This window comes from Lissotriton helveticus, chromosome 10 (genome assembly GCF_964261635.1).
Source record: "Lissotriton helveticus chromosome 10, aLisHel1.1, whole genome shotgun sequence".
Lineage (NCBI taxonomy): Eukaryota > Metazoa > Chordata > Amphibia > Caudata > Salamandridae > Lissotriton > Lissotriton helveticus.
This window is the reverse complement of record NC_136071.1, coordinates 919,461,529-919,477,189: the sequence shown is the minus strand read 5'-3', so window position 1 is coordinate 919,477,189 and position 15,661 is coordinate 919,461,529. Positions and strand designations below refer to the sequence as shown.

The following is a 15,661-nucleotide window of genomic DNA, read 5'->3' as shown; positions in this document are numbered from 1 at the left end:
ACTTCAAAGAAGATCAGTACTCAAAAAACAAAAAAACAAATAAATTGTTGAAAACCATTTATTGCTTCTTCTAATAGGCCGAGACTGCCCCTTCTTTCTACTGATTATCTTAAGTTTATGCAAATGTTACTATGCAAGCAGACAAGGTACTTTTTCAACTGTAATGTGTTACTACACTAGACATATGGTGTGAAGGATTAGCGGCGAACATGTACCCATGGTACGAGTTAGCGCTGGTGTACATTTCTTACCTTTCGTAGCAAAGAATGAGCGATCAATCCTGTAAAGACATGGAAGAGCAGATTATGGTCAATAAACTGGTGTTACTCATGAATAGTGACCACATGTAGTTGTTGTGGTATATCATGTGGTGCTCATAATGTTGGCAATCTACCTGCTCTCCTCCCCCTCCAACAGTGTCCTGTAAAATGCGATCTCAATATCCAGGGCCATCTTGACGTTCAGCAGCTCCTGGTACTCACGCTGGTGGCGTGCCACTTTTTCTTTCATGTTCTGGTTTTCAACACGAAGGTGGCTGATGATGTCTTGGTTGCAAGCAGTTTCCATCTCAAAGTTATCTTCCCGCTCATGCATCTGGAGCACCAGAGACTTGTTCTGCAAACAGTGATAGGACCAGTGGTCATTCCAAGGACACATTTCTGAATTATGACTACTTATTATCATGGCTAAATGAGAATGTGTGGGTATCAAGTTAGGATGGGCTTTCAGAAATCTAAACCCAGCAAGTACATGAACCAGAAATCCCTCAAACACCAGTAGTGGTTTAGCAAAAAATGATTGGGCCCTATTGTGCTATATGCACTTAGGATTAAATGATGGCCTTGGCTACCATTGTCTTCATTGCCTCTATGTGTTTCACTTGCATTTTAACTTGCATTTTCATTTCATGTCACCTTAAAGCTGCAGAGTAGGAGAGTTTCAAAACAGCCTTGTTCGGAAAAGAATGTGTGTTTGAAAGCATGAGAGAGAAATGTGTGAAATTTAGTTCTCCATCTCAGTGTGTGGTGCTAAAGGCAGTGGTGCACAAATGTGCAGTATGTTGTATATTGGCTTTGACATGCCCTCGTGTCATCTTGAATTCTGAGTTTTACACACACAAGCAGGCCCGCAGGTTCAGATTGGTTTCCTCTTTCAAGGGAGTTTGCACACTTTCTGAAATGTTTTTGTACTTTCTCAAACCGATGCAAGATTAGGGAAACATGTAGTATGGGAGCGCAAAGAAATATGTGAAGTATCCTGTGCCTTGGAATGCTTGCTGGCACCTGGCCAGCTTCACTAAGTTTCTGGTGCATTCAGAACAGTATAAAACTGGAGTCTTTTGACTTGGAAATCGGGTTCTCCTACTGAGGGACGGGCACACCCGTTCGATGAAGCATTTCCAGGCTTGAGAAGTCTCTTGACCCCAGATGAAGCTATTGCAGCTGGTGAGGTATTTTCTCTGCTGATCATTGGATTGGAGACATATGTGCATATACATATATATACATATATATGTACCTGGAGGTATAGCTGGTTGATTATACAAAGCAAAAAACTAACTGAGCTAAAACATTTGTTTTTAATCACTTGTTTAGTAATGCATTCTAATGTTACAACGTAACAGGGGTTTTGTTTTGTGCTAACCATTGATGTTGAAATGGCATTCCTTAGGTTTTACCAATGGGTTCCTAGTTTGTCAGGTTTAGCACAAGCCGTTAATACAGCAAACAGCGTATTTTGCACACATATCCGAACAATGGAGATAATGAAATGTACACATTAACTTATTTTTTAAAAAAAGTAATCATTAATTGTGCACTATGTAAATAGTTGTAAATATATAAAAAACTTTGGATAGACATATATATATATATATTTTTCTATTATGATAGTATATTTTTATATGTAAATAATGTTTTGGTGTGTCGAATATGTATATATTGTATTTAAAACAATTATCAATGCAATAGCTGCTATAAAAGGATAAATTTGTAGTCCAATAGATAATGCATTACGCTGTGTATGGCTTTAAGGACACTCCCCTGGTTTGAAAACAGTTAACCAATCAAATTGTTGTTTTTAGAATGCATGTGCACTTTAAATTTCACGCAACTCTGTCAGTGCGCCATGTGACCAAGGCCTCTGTGTAGGCTGAAACGTTATACTGCCGTGGCGTGCTAAGAAATAAAGTAACTCACTGCATCTGGGTCTTCCGTTTTTCCTTTGGTGTGATGGCTCTGGACTACGGGCGTCGTCTGGAGGATAACGAATATGCAATATATATATATATATATATATAGTACTTTCTACATGTGTTTTCATCTGAGTGACCATGCTGTGAAGTATTTCTGTTCCTAACTATATATTTATGTACATAGAGTTATTCTTCCATGCATTTATCATTTACTTGTGTTCTATTTCCCTGCATTTTTCTTGTGAATTTTACTATTGCTTGCATATACCTACATCTATCTATCTATCTATCTATCTATCTATCTATCTATCTATCTATCTATCTATCTATCTATCTATCTATCTATCTATCTATCTATCTATCTATCTATCTATCTATCTATCTATCTAAATATATATGTATACACACATATATATATATATATATATATATATATATATATATATATATATATATATATATATATATATATATATATATCTATATATACATATATATATCAATCAGCAAATCTACGGACCACCTGCAGCTCTATAGAACTAGCGGAGAAGGAGAACAGACCACTGGAGTACGGCAAGATGTTCCTTTCTTTATTGCCAAGTATTACAAATGACGCGTTTCGGAGGCGAAAGCCTTTGATCACACAATGGTCACAGCAACCTTTTCCATTTTTAAATGCTTTAAAGTGCACACCCACCGAAATCATGTTACTTGATCATGTGACCATAGAAAGTGAGAACATACTTTGTAAACTCCACAAAAACGAATATATACTTGTGTATATTTACTTATTTGCTGAATACATCCATAAAATGGATATAAATATAGCAGCAATGTTATAATAAATACAATCTCAGTTTAAATACAGATATATATATATATGTATATTTCTTCCACCTTTGTTCCCCTTCACTGGATTCTGCAGCAGTCCATGCAGGTGCGATCCCCTGTGGCGGAACCCTGCCGCTTCATATTTCCACACAATCCTTCCAGACAGGAAAGAAAAATAGGCCACACTCTTGAAGTACTTTTTGCAATTTGTTTTTGTTTCTTACTCCTTCATTCAATAGAGTTAATCAGCGAGACTAGATCTACTCGTTTCGGTACCTCCTAATACCTTGCCAACGATCAACTGACCACTTGTCAACTCTCTATTCAAGTATTCAAACCGCTACGCCATCATTTCCTGTTTGAGTCACAAGTATCCCTTTGCATTCTGGAGAATATAGTTAGTCTTATTACTCCTTTAAACGTGAATTTCTCCACCGTGACAATTTAAACTATTGGCATTTTATATGGGATAAAATCCCCTTTATATTTTATCAGCATGGCTTGTTCCAATGTTCAACTCAGTCCCGCTTTATTTGTGAATCTTTTTCTTTTTTTCTTCCTCGTTCAATCCAACTTTATTTATCATCATGATATTTATTTTCGGGTAAGTGTATAATTAGGTTTGTATTTCTTTCCAAGCCACCCATTTCCTTTCGGGTATGTATCAAACCCAGCTCATTCGCACCCCTCCAGTGGGGCTACTTATGTCACATTTCTTCTCTTCGCTTTCCTTAGTTTCCTTATTCAGCTTCATCGAGAATTACTCTCTTATTACGCATGAATATATTGCTCCTCCGATTGATTCAGGCCGTGCAGGCTTAATGTTCTCATATTTAGAATATGGCACGATTATTTTTGGTGCAATAGTTTTTCAACGTCCCCACCACATTCTCTTTTTGGTACCGTCTCTATTCCAAAGAATTTCAACTGTTTCCAGTCCCCTTGATGGACCTGCTCCATATGTTTCACCACGGCATTAGCATGTGGGGGCAACCATACACAAAGACAGAGCTAATGCTGTGGCAAAACATATGGAGCAGGTGGGAAAAGGAAAGAGCATGGAGCACATTTAACGATCATGTGTTGAATAAAATTGTCAGTTGGAAAAGATTAATTGATGATTAATTCAAAATTTGCACCACAAACTTTAAATTTACCTATAAGATAAGCAATGAAAGATTAGTATTCTTAGATACGGAAATCTATATCAAGGATAATGAAATCCAAACAATGTTTGGATTTGATCAAGGGCACTGGATGCCTGAAACGCGTCATGGAGATTGAGGAGTGAGGAGAAATAAACAACTTTTCCGTCAAATTGTCTGGGTTTTTCATTTCTCACAGTTCGCCGAAAGGAAATGCTGTGAGCAGTGTTGGATGTATATTATTGCACTATTCCACCAAGGAACACACACTACTCCGGAGCAGGTGCCTGTCTTTTAGGGCGTGGTAGTGGGACCACGAATTCTATTGAGCTTGAATTTCTTCAAAAGAAGAGACTGCATTCTTGAGGGATGAAAATAACTCAATTTAATTAGACGAGTTACAGGTACAACGGAGGCGTTTTAGATTGAGCCTTCATCAACATGCTTACGTGCAGCCTCTCCATGTATTTTAAACATATCATTACCTACAACTTCCTGTGTCATCAAAAACTCATTGACATAGACATAGGACAAGAATGGAATGCATAGTCCACATTAGATTTCTTGGCCTCCATATTGGAACATGTCTATTTCCCACTGAAATCGCGATTAAATATTGCTTCATTATCCTTCACAGTCAATAATTTCTCTCATTGACAACGGGGGTTTCACTGTTAATTATTACATTTTATAATTATTTATTTCAAATTGATTTATAATGCTAGGAAATCATATATGAAAACATTTTTGATATAACACGCTGACATGATAGTGCTCTTTATGAGCCATTTGTTGAGTAATTCATTACATTGTTTCTTTCAATTGAAATGCAATACACCTTATTGTGTTTATTGCTAGGAATGTCTATGGCAAGTAATGTATATTGGTAGCACGATCCATTGGACTAAACCAGCCAGTGAAGCAGGGTCTTGCATTACGCTCCATCACACCAGTTCTGGGTTAGATTGTAGCCTTTTATACAGTACTACATGCTATCTTGAGAATGTTATTCATATGAGGAGATAACCAAAAGTATGCACTATTTTAGTGACACATAAAATCTGATCAGAATATAAGGCAAGCATGGTTTTCCCCGTTTCAATGTTACCGGACCCAAAAAATGTGAAGTCTGTATTATGCTAGCAGCACATTGAGGCAGATGGACTGTGACTGAAAATGGACGTGGAGCTACATGTAATGCATTTGGGGCTTACAAACATAAATCAGCTTAAACTCTTGTACATATTATCAGAATAAGACGCTATTTTGTGAAAGGGCAAGCAAATAAAGGGAGCAAAATTACCACTGGAAACATGGAGACATTAGATACATTTTACTCACAGTTACTTTCAGTGCATCGACTTCCGATTTCAGGGTCTGTAGCTGCCTGTGGGACTCATTTGATTCCCGTTTAGCTTTGCGCAGGGCATCATTGTTCTGGATCGCAGCTGTAGAAAGTTCTGCAAACTGGGGTACAAAAGTAGTAAATTGTGAAAATTTGAATGATATAAAATCTATATAACAGTGAGGTGCAGGCTTCATGGTCTCACAATAAGACAAGCACAAGGCCAACATTACTGTCCATGTGAATTTAATTCACTAATAGTGCACTGCTGTTAATAAATCAGTCACACTTAATTTAATAAAATCTTTCAAATAGGGCACACTACCATAAAACTGAGATTTCATGTTGCCAAAATTCACCAGATTGAAGGGCATCGTCCATTGAGTCCATACTCAATCTGGAGCCCAAAAGCATATATTCGAAAAGCTGCTAAGTTTCCAAATACTTGTAAAATGAATGAAGTGCCATTTCAATCGTTATGAGTGCAAGTAGTGATACATGAGAAATATATAATCAGTGGGTAAATCCATGCCAGATGTACTAAACACTAGTTGCAAAATACTGGTTGCAGTGTTTTTGTGACTAGTGTGGTATTTTACTAACAAATAGGTCGGTTCACTAAGCACTGAAGCGTAGTGGGTCACAATTTCACCTTCTTCATGAATATTAATGAGGTTGGTCACAAAATTGGGACCTACTATGATTCACTGACATCACAGGGATGGTGGACTGCTGGGGTCTGAGATTGCTTTAGAATAAAGCAATTGTTTTTTTAAATGCATCCCATTTTCCTTAGGAAAAAAATAATTAGGACATTTCTTTTAAGAGTAGGCAGGGGAAAAAAAAATTTCTGTCAACATTACCTTTTGCAAAATGTCTACCACTAGCTTTCAGTAGTAAGTCATCTATTAATGCTTTACGACTAGATTTCAGTTGCAAAACATTCATACATTTCAACCAAATCACTATTTGCAAGGGGTGCCCTAAAAATGCCCTTTAAAAATACGGATTCAGGTTTATTCACACGTCCAAATCAGCCGCGGCCCGCACAGGTAAGAGCGGAAGGGCAGAGTGAGGAGGGATTTTGACGGACGATGACCAGGGTGAATTAATTATTTATTTCATTTTCCCTGGTCATCGTCCGTTGAAATTCCCCCTCACCCAGCCCCACCACTCTTACCTGTACGGCCACAGCTGGTCCAAATTGCAATTCGGTAACATGTTACTGATTCTCAATTGGGAATATTACATACAAAAAGACCATTTTGCAGTTGCAAATGGCCTTATTTTGTGAATTGGACCCGGTACGACCACAAAAAAACTTAGTGCATCTGGCTCCGAATTCTTAATAGTGGTAAAAATAATCTGTTGGTTCATGACCTTTGGTTTACGACAATGATGAATTGCCTTTTTGTCTATAATCTAATTTATATTAAATACCATTCTGTACCTTGGCCTTGTACCAATCATTTTCCTCAGAGAGGTTTTTGATTGCCATCTTTTCATACTGTAGGCGGACCTCACCGAGGGCAGCTGCAAGGTCAAAATTAGGCACATCTAGTTCAGTGATGTTGTTGGCTGGCTTCTTGATCATATGTGACTGAAGTTCCCAAATTTCCTGCGAACACAAAAAACAGAAGTGGCGGCAAACAATTCAAGAGGACAACCCACACCTAACCCAGAGGGGAAAGCAAGCTTTGTACGTTAAAGTAAAACAGTTTAAAAACATTAGCACATGGTTAATGTCATTTTATTGCAGTGAACAGCTACTTCCTCTGTTCTTTTTTCACTCTGTCAGTGTTTAATGAAGCTTCCACTGCAGCAGAGAAAATATAAACTGATTAAAACATACTTTGAGGAAAACTACTTTATTTATTGTAGGTGTTATTGGTGTTTGATTTACTTAAAGAGCATGCAACAGAATTCACTGAAGTAGCGTTGAAAGGTTTATGTTGCTCTTTTCCTTACCATAATCATGAATGTTTTAAAAAAAACTGTCCTGCAAAATATCTTACTTCATTGTGAAGCTTCATCAAAAAGTCGATTTCTTCTTGGAGTGTCTTTACTTTGCACTCCAGATCACGGCGTTCCTGTTTGACATTGTCAAGCTCCTTATTGAGACAGAAAACAATTGGAAGATGTTAGTAAATGCAGCTGTCCTCATTGTGTAGTCAACAGCATGTATGATACAATTTTAGGGTACTTTATGCATGCATGAAATGTAAATAATAATTATTCACTCGTCCCCTGAAATATTTAAAAAAAAATAGCAGTAAAACAATCCACCCTCCCCAATGATCTTAATGAAGACTGAGATGGTATATTTTCATGATTTCAACTCAGTGATAGGCCACAACCTCATGAAATTTAAGGAGGATTTGTTTGTGATCGCGGACTGGATGGCTTCAAACTACCTGCAGTTGAATGCCAGTAAGTCAGAAATTATGTTGTTCGGGAGAGACCGTGATATGTGGTCTGAGCAATATTGGCCAGATCGACTCAAACCAGCTCCCCTGCATAATTAGGCAGTTAAGAATCTCGGTGTTTGGATTGACAGTGGTCTCTCTTTTGATACCCAATCTAAATCTGTAGCTGGGACCTGTTTTGGACTCTTGGGAGGATTAAAACCTCTACTTGGCTTTTTTGTTTTGAAAATTCGTCAGACCATTGTTCAGGCTATGATTTTATCTAGATTGGACTATGGCAACTCTCTCTATTTAGGCGCCAATAAGTCCAGTATCTGGCGTCGGCAGAAAATACAGAACGCTGCAGCCTCCATTCTCCTGGCGCTCCCGAAATCTTGCTCAGTGTCCAAATTTCTACCTAAATTACACTGGCTGCCAGTTGAAAAAAGAATCCAGTTTAAAACACTATGGGGGTCATTAGGATGGCGGACGAACTTCCGTCCGCCATCCTGTCGTGGGCAGGGACCGTCCTCCATAAGGGCAGAGGTCCTGTGCCTTTGAATTGGGATGCACCCACCACAGTGGCGGGTGCATCCCGCATTTTTTACATTGCGGCGGGTGGTGCTGAAAGCACCGTCCTCCGCAATGCCAAAAATGCATGTTGTGCGTTTCAAAGCACAACATGACAGGCACCGCCATCATTAGGATGGCGGACGAACTTCCGTCCGCCATCCTGTCGTGGGCAGGGACCGTCCTCCATAAGGGCAGAGGTCCTGTGCCTAGAATTAGGATGCACCCACCACAGTGGCGGGTGCATCCCGCATTTTTAACATTGCGGCGGGTGGTGCTGAAAGCACCGTCCTCCGCAATGCCAAAAATGCATGTTGTGCGTTTCAAAGCACAACATGACAGGCAACCGCAAGGTACACAGTGTGGGCTACAACTCTCCCTCCAGAGAGGAGCGTGAGGTGTTTTATTTCATCCAATGTTAAGATGAGTGAGGGGTAGAGTGCAAAAATTAATCAAAACTAGTGAGTTAAAACTATCTCCACAAAGGACACAAAACTTGAATAGTTGTCCTAGGCGGATAGAGATAAAAACAGTGGGAAAATAGGGATATGGATGTTCCATATATGTCAGGTCAACATGACTAAAAGTTCGTGGCATTCGTCAGGACCAACATATTCTCACTCTGCTACAACGTGAAAAAAATTATAAAATGACCATACTTAATATATATGGAGAGCCAAGGAACCAGCTGCAATCTGGTCCATTATCTGTGAATAAAAACCTTTCACTTTTAAATCTGCTCAATATCCACAATATCCACAAAACCCATACACCCAGTTTTAGTGAGAACCAGGGCGATAACCATATCACTGCACACGTGTGAGATGGAATTATATCACCTCACCAATTTCTGACAGATCATCTACTTCTTCCTTCTAAGGTCCTAAATACACATGTCACAGGAATCTGGAATGTAGTGATCAAAATATTAAAATGAAACAATATAACACAAATTCTTTAGCACTTCAATTATTCACATGGGCATTCTCCATTACATAATCATGGTGTTCAATTCACTTGGTTAAACGTTCTTGATAGGCAAGCTTAAAGTCTAAGTCATCCAGGTTTAATATTTATCTTTATGGGGGACTCGAAGACTATCCAGCCAAATCATTCTTCTTGAGGTGTTGCACCCGGCCGCCGGCAGACTAAAAGCCTCACTGCATCTGTCAGGTCCCCTCAAAACAGTAGCGCTAGAGTCACATTAGCACTACTCCATACTTGATTTGCGCGGCTAATCGTAAAGGCAACAATGCTTTTCTTACATGTTAGCAAAGCTGCAAGGTGGGTCTTATCGACTTTCCTGGAGCCTACGGCTGCTTCATTCAGGCCAAAAGGAAACCCGCCAGGCTTTGCAAACATTTAAATACCGTGCCTTGCCGGCATATCGCATCACAGAAATATCCTAATCATATCCGGTTCACAAACAGACACATTATTATTGCAAAACCTCGGGCCACTTCCGGTTCAAGGACAATACAAGTTAATGGCCTAACCCCAAATTTGGGTTTACAGAATTTGCCTATCTATACTAATATAATAAAGAGAGAGCCCAAACCTTTGAGGCAGATAATCTCAGGAACCACAGCCCCAATCACAATACCCAATACAGCGTTGGAAAGGGCAGTTGCAGCAGAAGGACATATGCTATGCAGGCGCCCACCATATACATTTAAAAGGTAAAAGAACCGTGCCAGCAAAGTAGTCCCTTGTGGGCGTGTCTGCGTTGTGCTGTGGGCGTGTGCTGGGGGCGTGACAAACGCTGGGGGCGTGTGATACGTTCTGCCCTTCATGCAATGTTTAATATTGTGTGCTGTGGGCGTGTGCTGGGGGCGTGGGCGTGTGCGGGGCGCTGGATTACGGGGAAAAAAAGCGAGCGTTGTGCCCAATATTTCATTGGTTTTTCTTCCCAGGTTCTGTATATTCCAGCTCCGGGTGTGCTTGCCCCGCGCTCCCAGTGACGTGCACCTGCTTTACTGTATGGAGGTCAGGCATGGCACCATTCCCAAGGACCGGAAGGAGCGCAAACAGGGGCCATTGTGCAGGAAATGTAATCTCGCCTTAACTTCCGGTGACGCCTGAAATGCACACTGGAGATTTTCCACTTCTGTTGCGCACAGGCCTCGCGCCATGCCCATCCGGACACAAGGCCCGGCTCCATGGAAATAGCAAGAAAGGGACTATCCCTCCCCCGGGAATATGTGATGATATTCCGCAATTTTTATAACGTGGTACTATTACTCCGCAAATACATCATTTCTAAAACTTTTACAACGCTTAAAATATCCCTGTACCCCAAAACCCAAACCTACCCCTGAACACTAAAAATACCCCTATACCCCAAAACCCAAACCTAGCCCTGAACTCTAAAAATACCCCTGTAGCCCAAAACCCATACCTATCCAGAAAAACGTGCTTTTACCATTCATGCATTTACAACGAATTTCGTTGTAAATGTATGCGTGGTAAAAGCATATAAAATGTAATGCCATGCGTTATAATGGCATTGCGGAGTCATGGTACTTTCGTAATGAAAGTATGCGGAGTGATGGTATGCGGAAAGAAAGTTGCGGAATAATGGGTGTTTACCCTCCCCCGGTAAGTACATTGGTGGCACGGCGGCAGACATCTCCAGCAACATACTCATCATTTTTCACCACCCATTTGAAAAATGCACAGGTCTCTCTCATTGATGGCCAGCACCGACATACACTTTTAGACACAACTCCCGCCACAAGTTCTAGAATTGCGAACTTTAGAGCTGGGGAGCTTAGTTCGAATCTCGGCATCAGCTCAACATCCTGTGATTCCAGGCAAATCGCTTTGTCTCCCCGAGCCTACCACAAATGAATGTGTTCTTCTGTAATGTAAATTGTGCTCATGCCATGTTGTCGAGTTTGCGCTATATAATATTGCAAGGAAAAATAAAGTAGGGAAACTCGAGTTCACACACTACTGAACGCGCACTCTTAAGTGCATCAGCAGTTCACTGTGAATCGGAGCGTTTCACAGGCCTGTCACAGATAAGAAATGCTATCAAAACGAAATCCTACAAAACAATATACTACTGGCCGGCAGCAATTCATACCTGGACACCGTCGGGACGGGCTGCTAGTAAAGTATAAAATTGTAGAAACATTATATTTCGCAATTGTCATTATTGCAGTCATCTCGTCGTGTGAACGGAGCTGCAAGGGTATTTAGAATCGTAGTTCTAAATGATGATTTAATTGCCAGAACTACAATCACTCTGGGAAATGTAGTTTGCGACAAAAACCAATCCCTGAATATCATGTTTTGGAATCAAGAGAACAATGGACAAAACTAATACCTGTCACACGTATATATCAATAATTGTTTGATTCTCAACTGTCTGTAATATACATGGGTGTACAAAACATGCTTACAATAATAGTGTTAACACGTCTGTGTTATCTATTACGCCAATTATGTTATGTAATTAGTATTACACACCATGTATTGTGCCAAAATAGAAGTGTAATCAAAATCTATATTGAACACCACGGTATATCCTTGTACAGTCCTATCTCATGACTTTTTGTACGGAATACACATCTCTGTTCACGCCTAAACAGTACCTTGTCAAGGGGCCCCTCGCTGGTATCATATCTAGGTTTATCCACCATGACCCATGAAAAATCATCCTCGGAATGGCCCATCTCTATGTAGTGTCTAGTCATGCGTGTGTTAGATTTCCTGCATCTGAAAGCACTACGGTGTTCATCCATTCTATGTTTAACTTTACGTGTAGTCATACCAATATATATTAGTGAGCATGGGCAAGTGATCATATAAATTACCCGCTCATATTACAATTGGTATATATCCTGAGTTGCCAAGGTATTTTTAAGCCCATATCCAACTGTTATGTTATTTTATATTTAATTTATAGAGCGCACAGCTACTCGAAAGTGTCCCGGCGCTTACGTCAGAAAAGAGAGAAAACCACACCCGTCAGCTTAAAAAAGCAGCGTTTTAAATTTTTTCTTAAACAACAGTGGATCCTGATTGCCCCGCAGAGTCAGGGGCAGCATATTCCAGGCCAGACCTGCTTTAGCACAAGAGAATTCCTGCCAAGTCGCTGGCACTTAAACGTCGGCGTCTGCATCAGCAGCTGAGAAGAGGAGCGCAGCTGTCTATCTGGTATATAGAAAGTGAACCTCTTCTGCAAATAGATAGGGCCTAGACCATAAAGGGCCTGATGAGCAATTGACAGCATTTTAAATTTAAGACGAGATTCAACCGGGAGCCAATGCAAAGTGCGCAAATAAGTGCAAACACTATGCCTAGATGACAAACCTCCAAGAAGTCTGGCTGCCGAGTTTTGAAGAACTTGCAGTTTCCTCACTAGAAATCCCGGACCGCCAACCAAAAGGGTATTGGCATAGTCTAAATGGGACAAAATCAATGCACGGACCACAGTTTCTCTGGCCGTGCATGGCAAAAAGGGAAGAAACTTCCTCAAGATCTTCAACGTGCCAAAACAAGTGCCGGCCTGTTTCTTTACTTGCGTCACAAAGTTCAGATTTTCGTCGAACCAGACTCCAATGTTTTTGGCAGCACCTTTCCTCTCACTAGGATGAGGAAAACCAGAAGGCCAGAGCCTCTCACTGAAGTCCGTTGAGAAGGAGTCATACAGCAACACTCAGACTTTCCTTCATTGCATTTCAGCTGTGCATTTGCCAGCCACTGAAAGACAGACAATGTTGGACTGTCACAACCGAGTCACCCTCCTTGCTCCAGGTAAACAACAACTGGGTGTCGTCTGCATAGGTCATCACCTTACCTCCCACTGACTCTGCAAGATAAAATAGTGGAGTCACGTAGATGTTAAAAAGGAGAGGGCTAAGTGATGACCCCTGCGGTACATAAAAAGTTGAAGGTCCCTGTTATAGTTGTAGCAGACTAGGATCGCTGAGAGAAAGCTAGGGGGGGGGGTTTGTTTAAGTTTTTGTCTATTTGTCAATTAAACAAAGGATTTCACAAGGCAAACTACAGAGCTAAATATAATCAAATTACTAAAGTACACAAGAGTAAATGGCACTGCTACAAGGAATTATTATAAAAATATACAAGAGTTATTTTAAGCCTCCCATCTGGGTCACAATCTAAAACATAATACAAAACAATTTAAAATACCACCTGTAGTGGCAACGTCAAGTCAAGTCAAGTCAATAAATTTATATAGCGCGCTACATACCCAGAGGGTCTCAAGGCGCTTGAAGAGGGGTGGGGAATTACTTCTCGAATATCCAAGTTTTAAGTTGCTTTCTGAATATTAGGTGGTTTTGAGTGAGGCGAAGGTGCATGGGAAGTGAGTTCCAGGTTTTGGCTGCTAGGTAGGAGAATGATCTTCCTCCCATGGTGGTTTTGTTGATGCGGGGAACAGCAGCGAGGGCTTGGTTGGAAGAACGCAGCTGGCGGGAGCGGGTGTAGAAGGAAAGACGTGTATTGAGGCATTCGGGTCCAAGTTCGTAAAGAGCTTTGTGTGCGTGAGTGAGGAGGCGGAAAGTTATCCTCTTATTGACGGGGAGCCAGTGGAGGTCTTTCAGGTGATCAGAAATGTGTTCTTTACGTGGGATGTCTAATATGAGTCTGGCTGATGCGTTCTGGATGCGTTGGAGTTTTTTCTGGAGTTTTGCGGTGGTACCGGCGTAAAGGGTGTTTCCGTAGTCCAGGCGGCTTGTAACCAGTGCGTGGGTGACCATTTTTCTAGTTTCGGTAGGGATCCAGTGAAATGTTTTTTTGAGCATGCGAAGAATGTTGAAGCAAGATGAAGAGACGGCGTTGACTTGTCTGGTTATCGAGAGTGAGGAATCCAGGATGACGCCTAGGTTCCGTGCGTGATCCGTCGGGATGGGTGCTTTTCCAAGGGCTTCTGGCCACCAAGAGTCGTCCCAGGCGTAGGGGGAGGTACCTAAGATAAGGACTTCTGTTTTGTCTGAATTCAGTTTCAGACGGCTATGCTTCATCCATTCGGCTACCTCTTTCATTCCTTCATGTAGGTTGGTTTTGGCGATGTTTGGGTCTTTGGTGAGTGAGAGGATCAGTTGAGTGTCATCAGCGTAGGAGATGATGTTGAGGTTGTGTTGGCGTGTGATGGTCGCTAGGGGGCTCATGTATACGTTGAAGAGGGTGGGGCTGAGTGAAGATCCTTGTGGCACGCCGCAGATGACTTCAGTGGCCTCTGACTTGAATGGTGGGAGGCGTACTCTCTGAGTTCTTCCGGCAAGGAATGAGGTGATCCATTCCAGTGCTATTCCTTGGATTCCGATGTTTCTGAGTCGTTGTAACAGGGTGTTATGACAGACTGTATCGAAGGCTGCGGAGAGGTCGAGGAGGATGAGGGCGACTGTGTCTCCATTGTCCAGTAGAGTTCGGATGTCGTCTGTTGCTGCGATGAGTGCGGTCTCAGTACTGTGAAGTAGTGTGGCTCACTGGTTAGAGGCGGCAGACCCGAGAGCAGAGGACGGCCCGGGACCAGGGTTCGATTCCCGGCGCGGCAGGTTTCTGGACCAGGGTCAGCGGACTCGATAATTCTCTCGCCTCGGTGCCCACTCTGATCAGCGTTCACACTCGGCAACTCTGGGCATTAGCTTGCCTCATCTTCACTAACGGCCCCACCAGACCGCCGGGGATGCCTGGTCTCACCCTGGAGATACCCATTAAGGGACCATCTCTCAGGGAAGCCAGGAAGGGTTTCGCAGCGGTCGAAGCGCCTTGGGACCCCACGGGTAAGTAGTGCGCTATATAAATGCCTATACACATTACATTTACATTTGGCTCGGAAGCCGGACTGTGAGGAGTCGAGGGATTTGTTGGCTTCGAGGAAGGTGGCGAGCTGGTTGTTGACAGCCTTCTCGATGACCTTGGCCGGGAATGGAAGGAGCGAGATGGGACGGTAGTTTTTGAGAAGGGCGCTGAGTTCGGCGTGTTTCCAGCTTTCTGGGAAGGTGCCGGAGTTGAGGGAGCATTTGATGACGTCTCGGAGGTGTGGTGCTATGATGGAGTCTTCTTTGTTGAAGATGTGGTGAGGGCATGGGTCTGTGTGGGATCCTGAGTGGATGGAGTTCATCAGGCGGATGGTGTCATCAGTGGAGATTGGGTTCCAGTCATTAAGGATGTTCAAGGGGGGTGAAGGTACGGCAGA

The 15,661-nt window shown here is 41.8% G+C and overlaps 1 protein-coding gene across 1 annotated transcript in view; it reads right to left on the bottom strand.

Moving 5' to 3' along the window:
• Positions 1-390: 390 nt before the first annotated feature.
• The window catches only part of LOC144784143 (vimentin-like), a 33,940-nt gene continuing 18,669 nt past the window's right edge, over positions 391-15,661 (bottom strand). The window contains exons 3-6 of the mRNA XM_078662819.1: positions 7,531-7,626; positions 6,966-7,133; positions 5,512-5,637; positions 391-615 (exon numbers count right to left, since the gene is read on the bottom strand). Coding sequence (XP_078518945.1) covers positions 391-615; positions 5,512-5,637; positions 6,966-7,133; positions 7,531-7,626 — 615 coding nt within the window. The remainder of the gene's footprint in view (positions 616-5,511; positions 5,638-6,965; positions 7,134-7,530; positions 7,627-15,661) is intronic.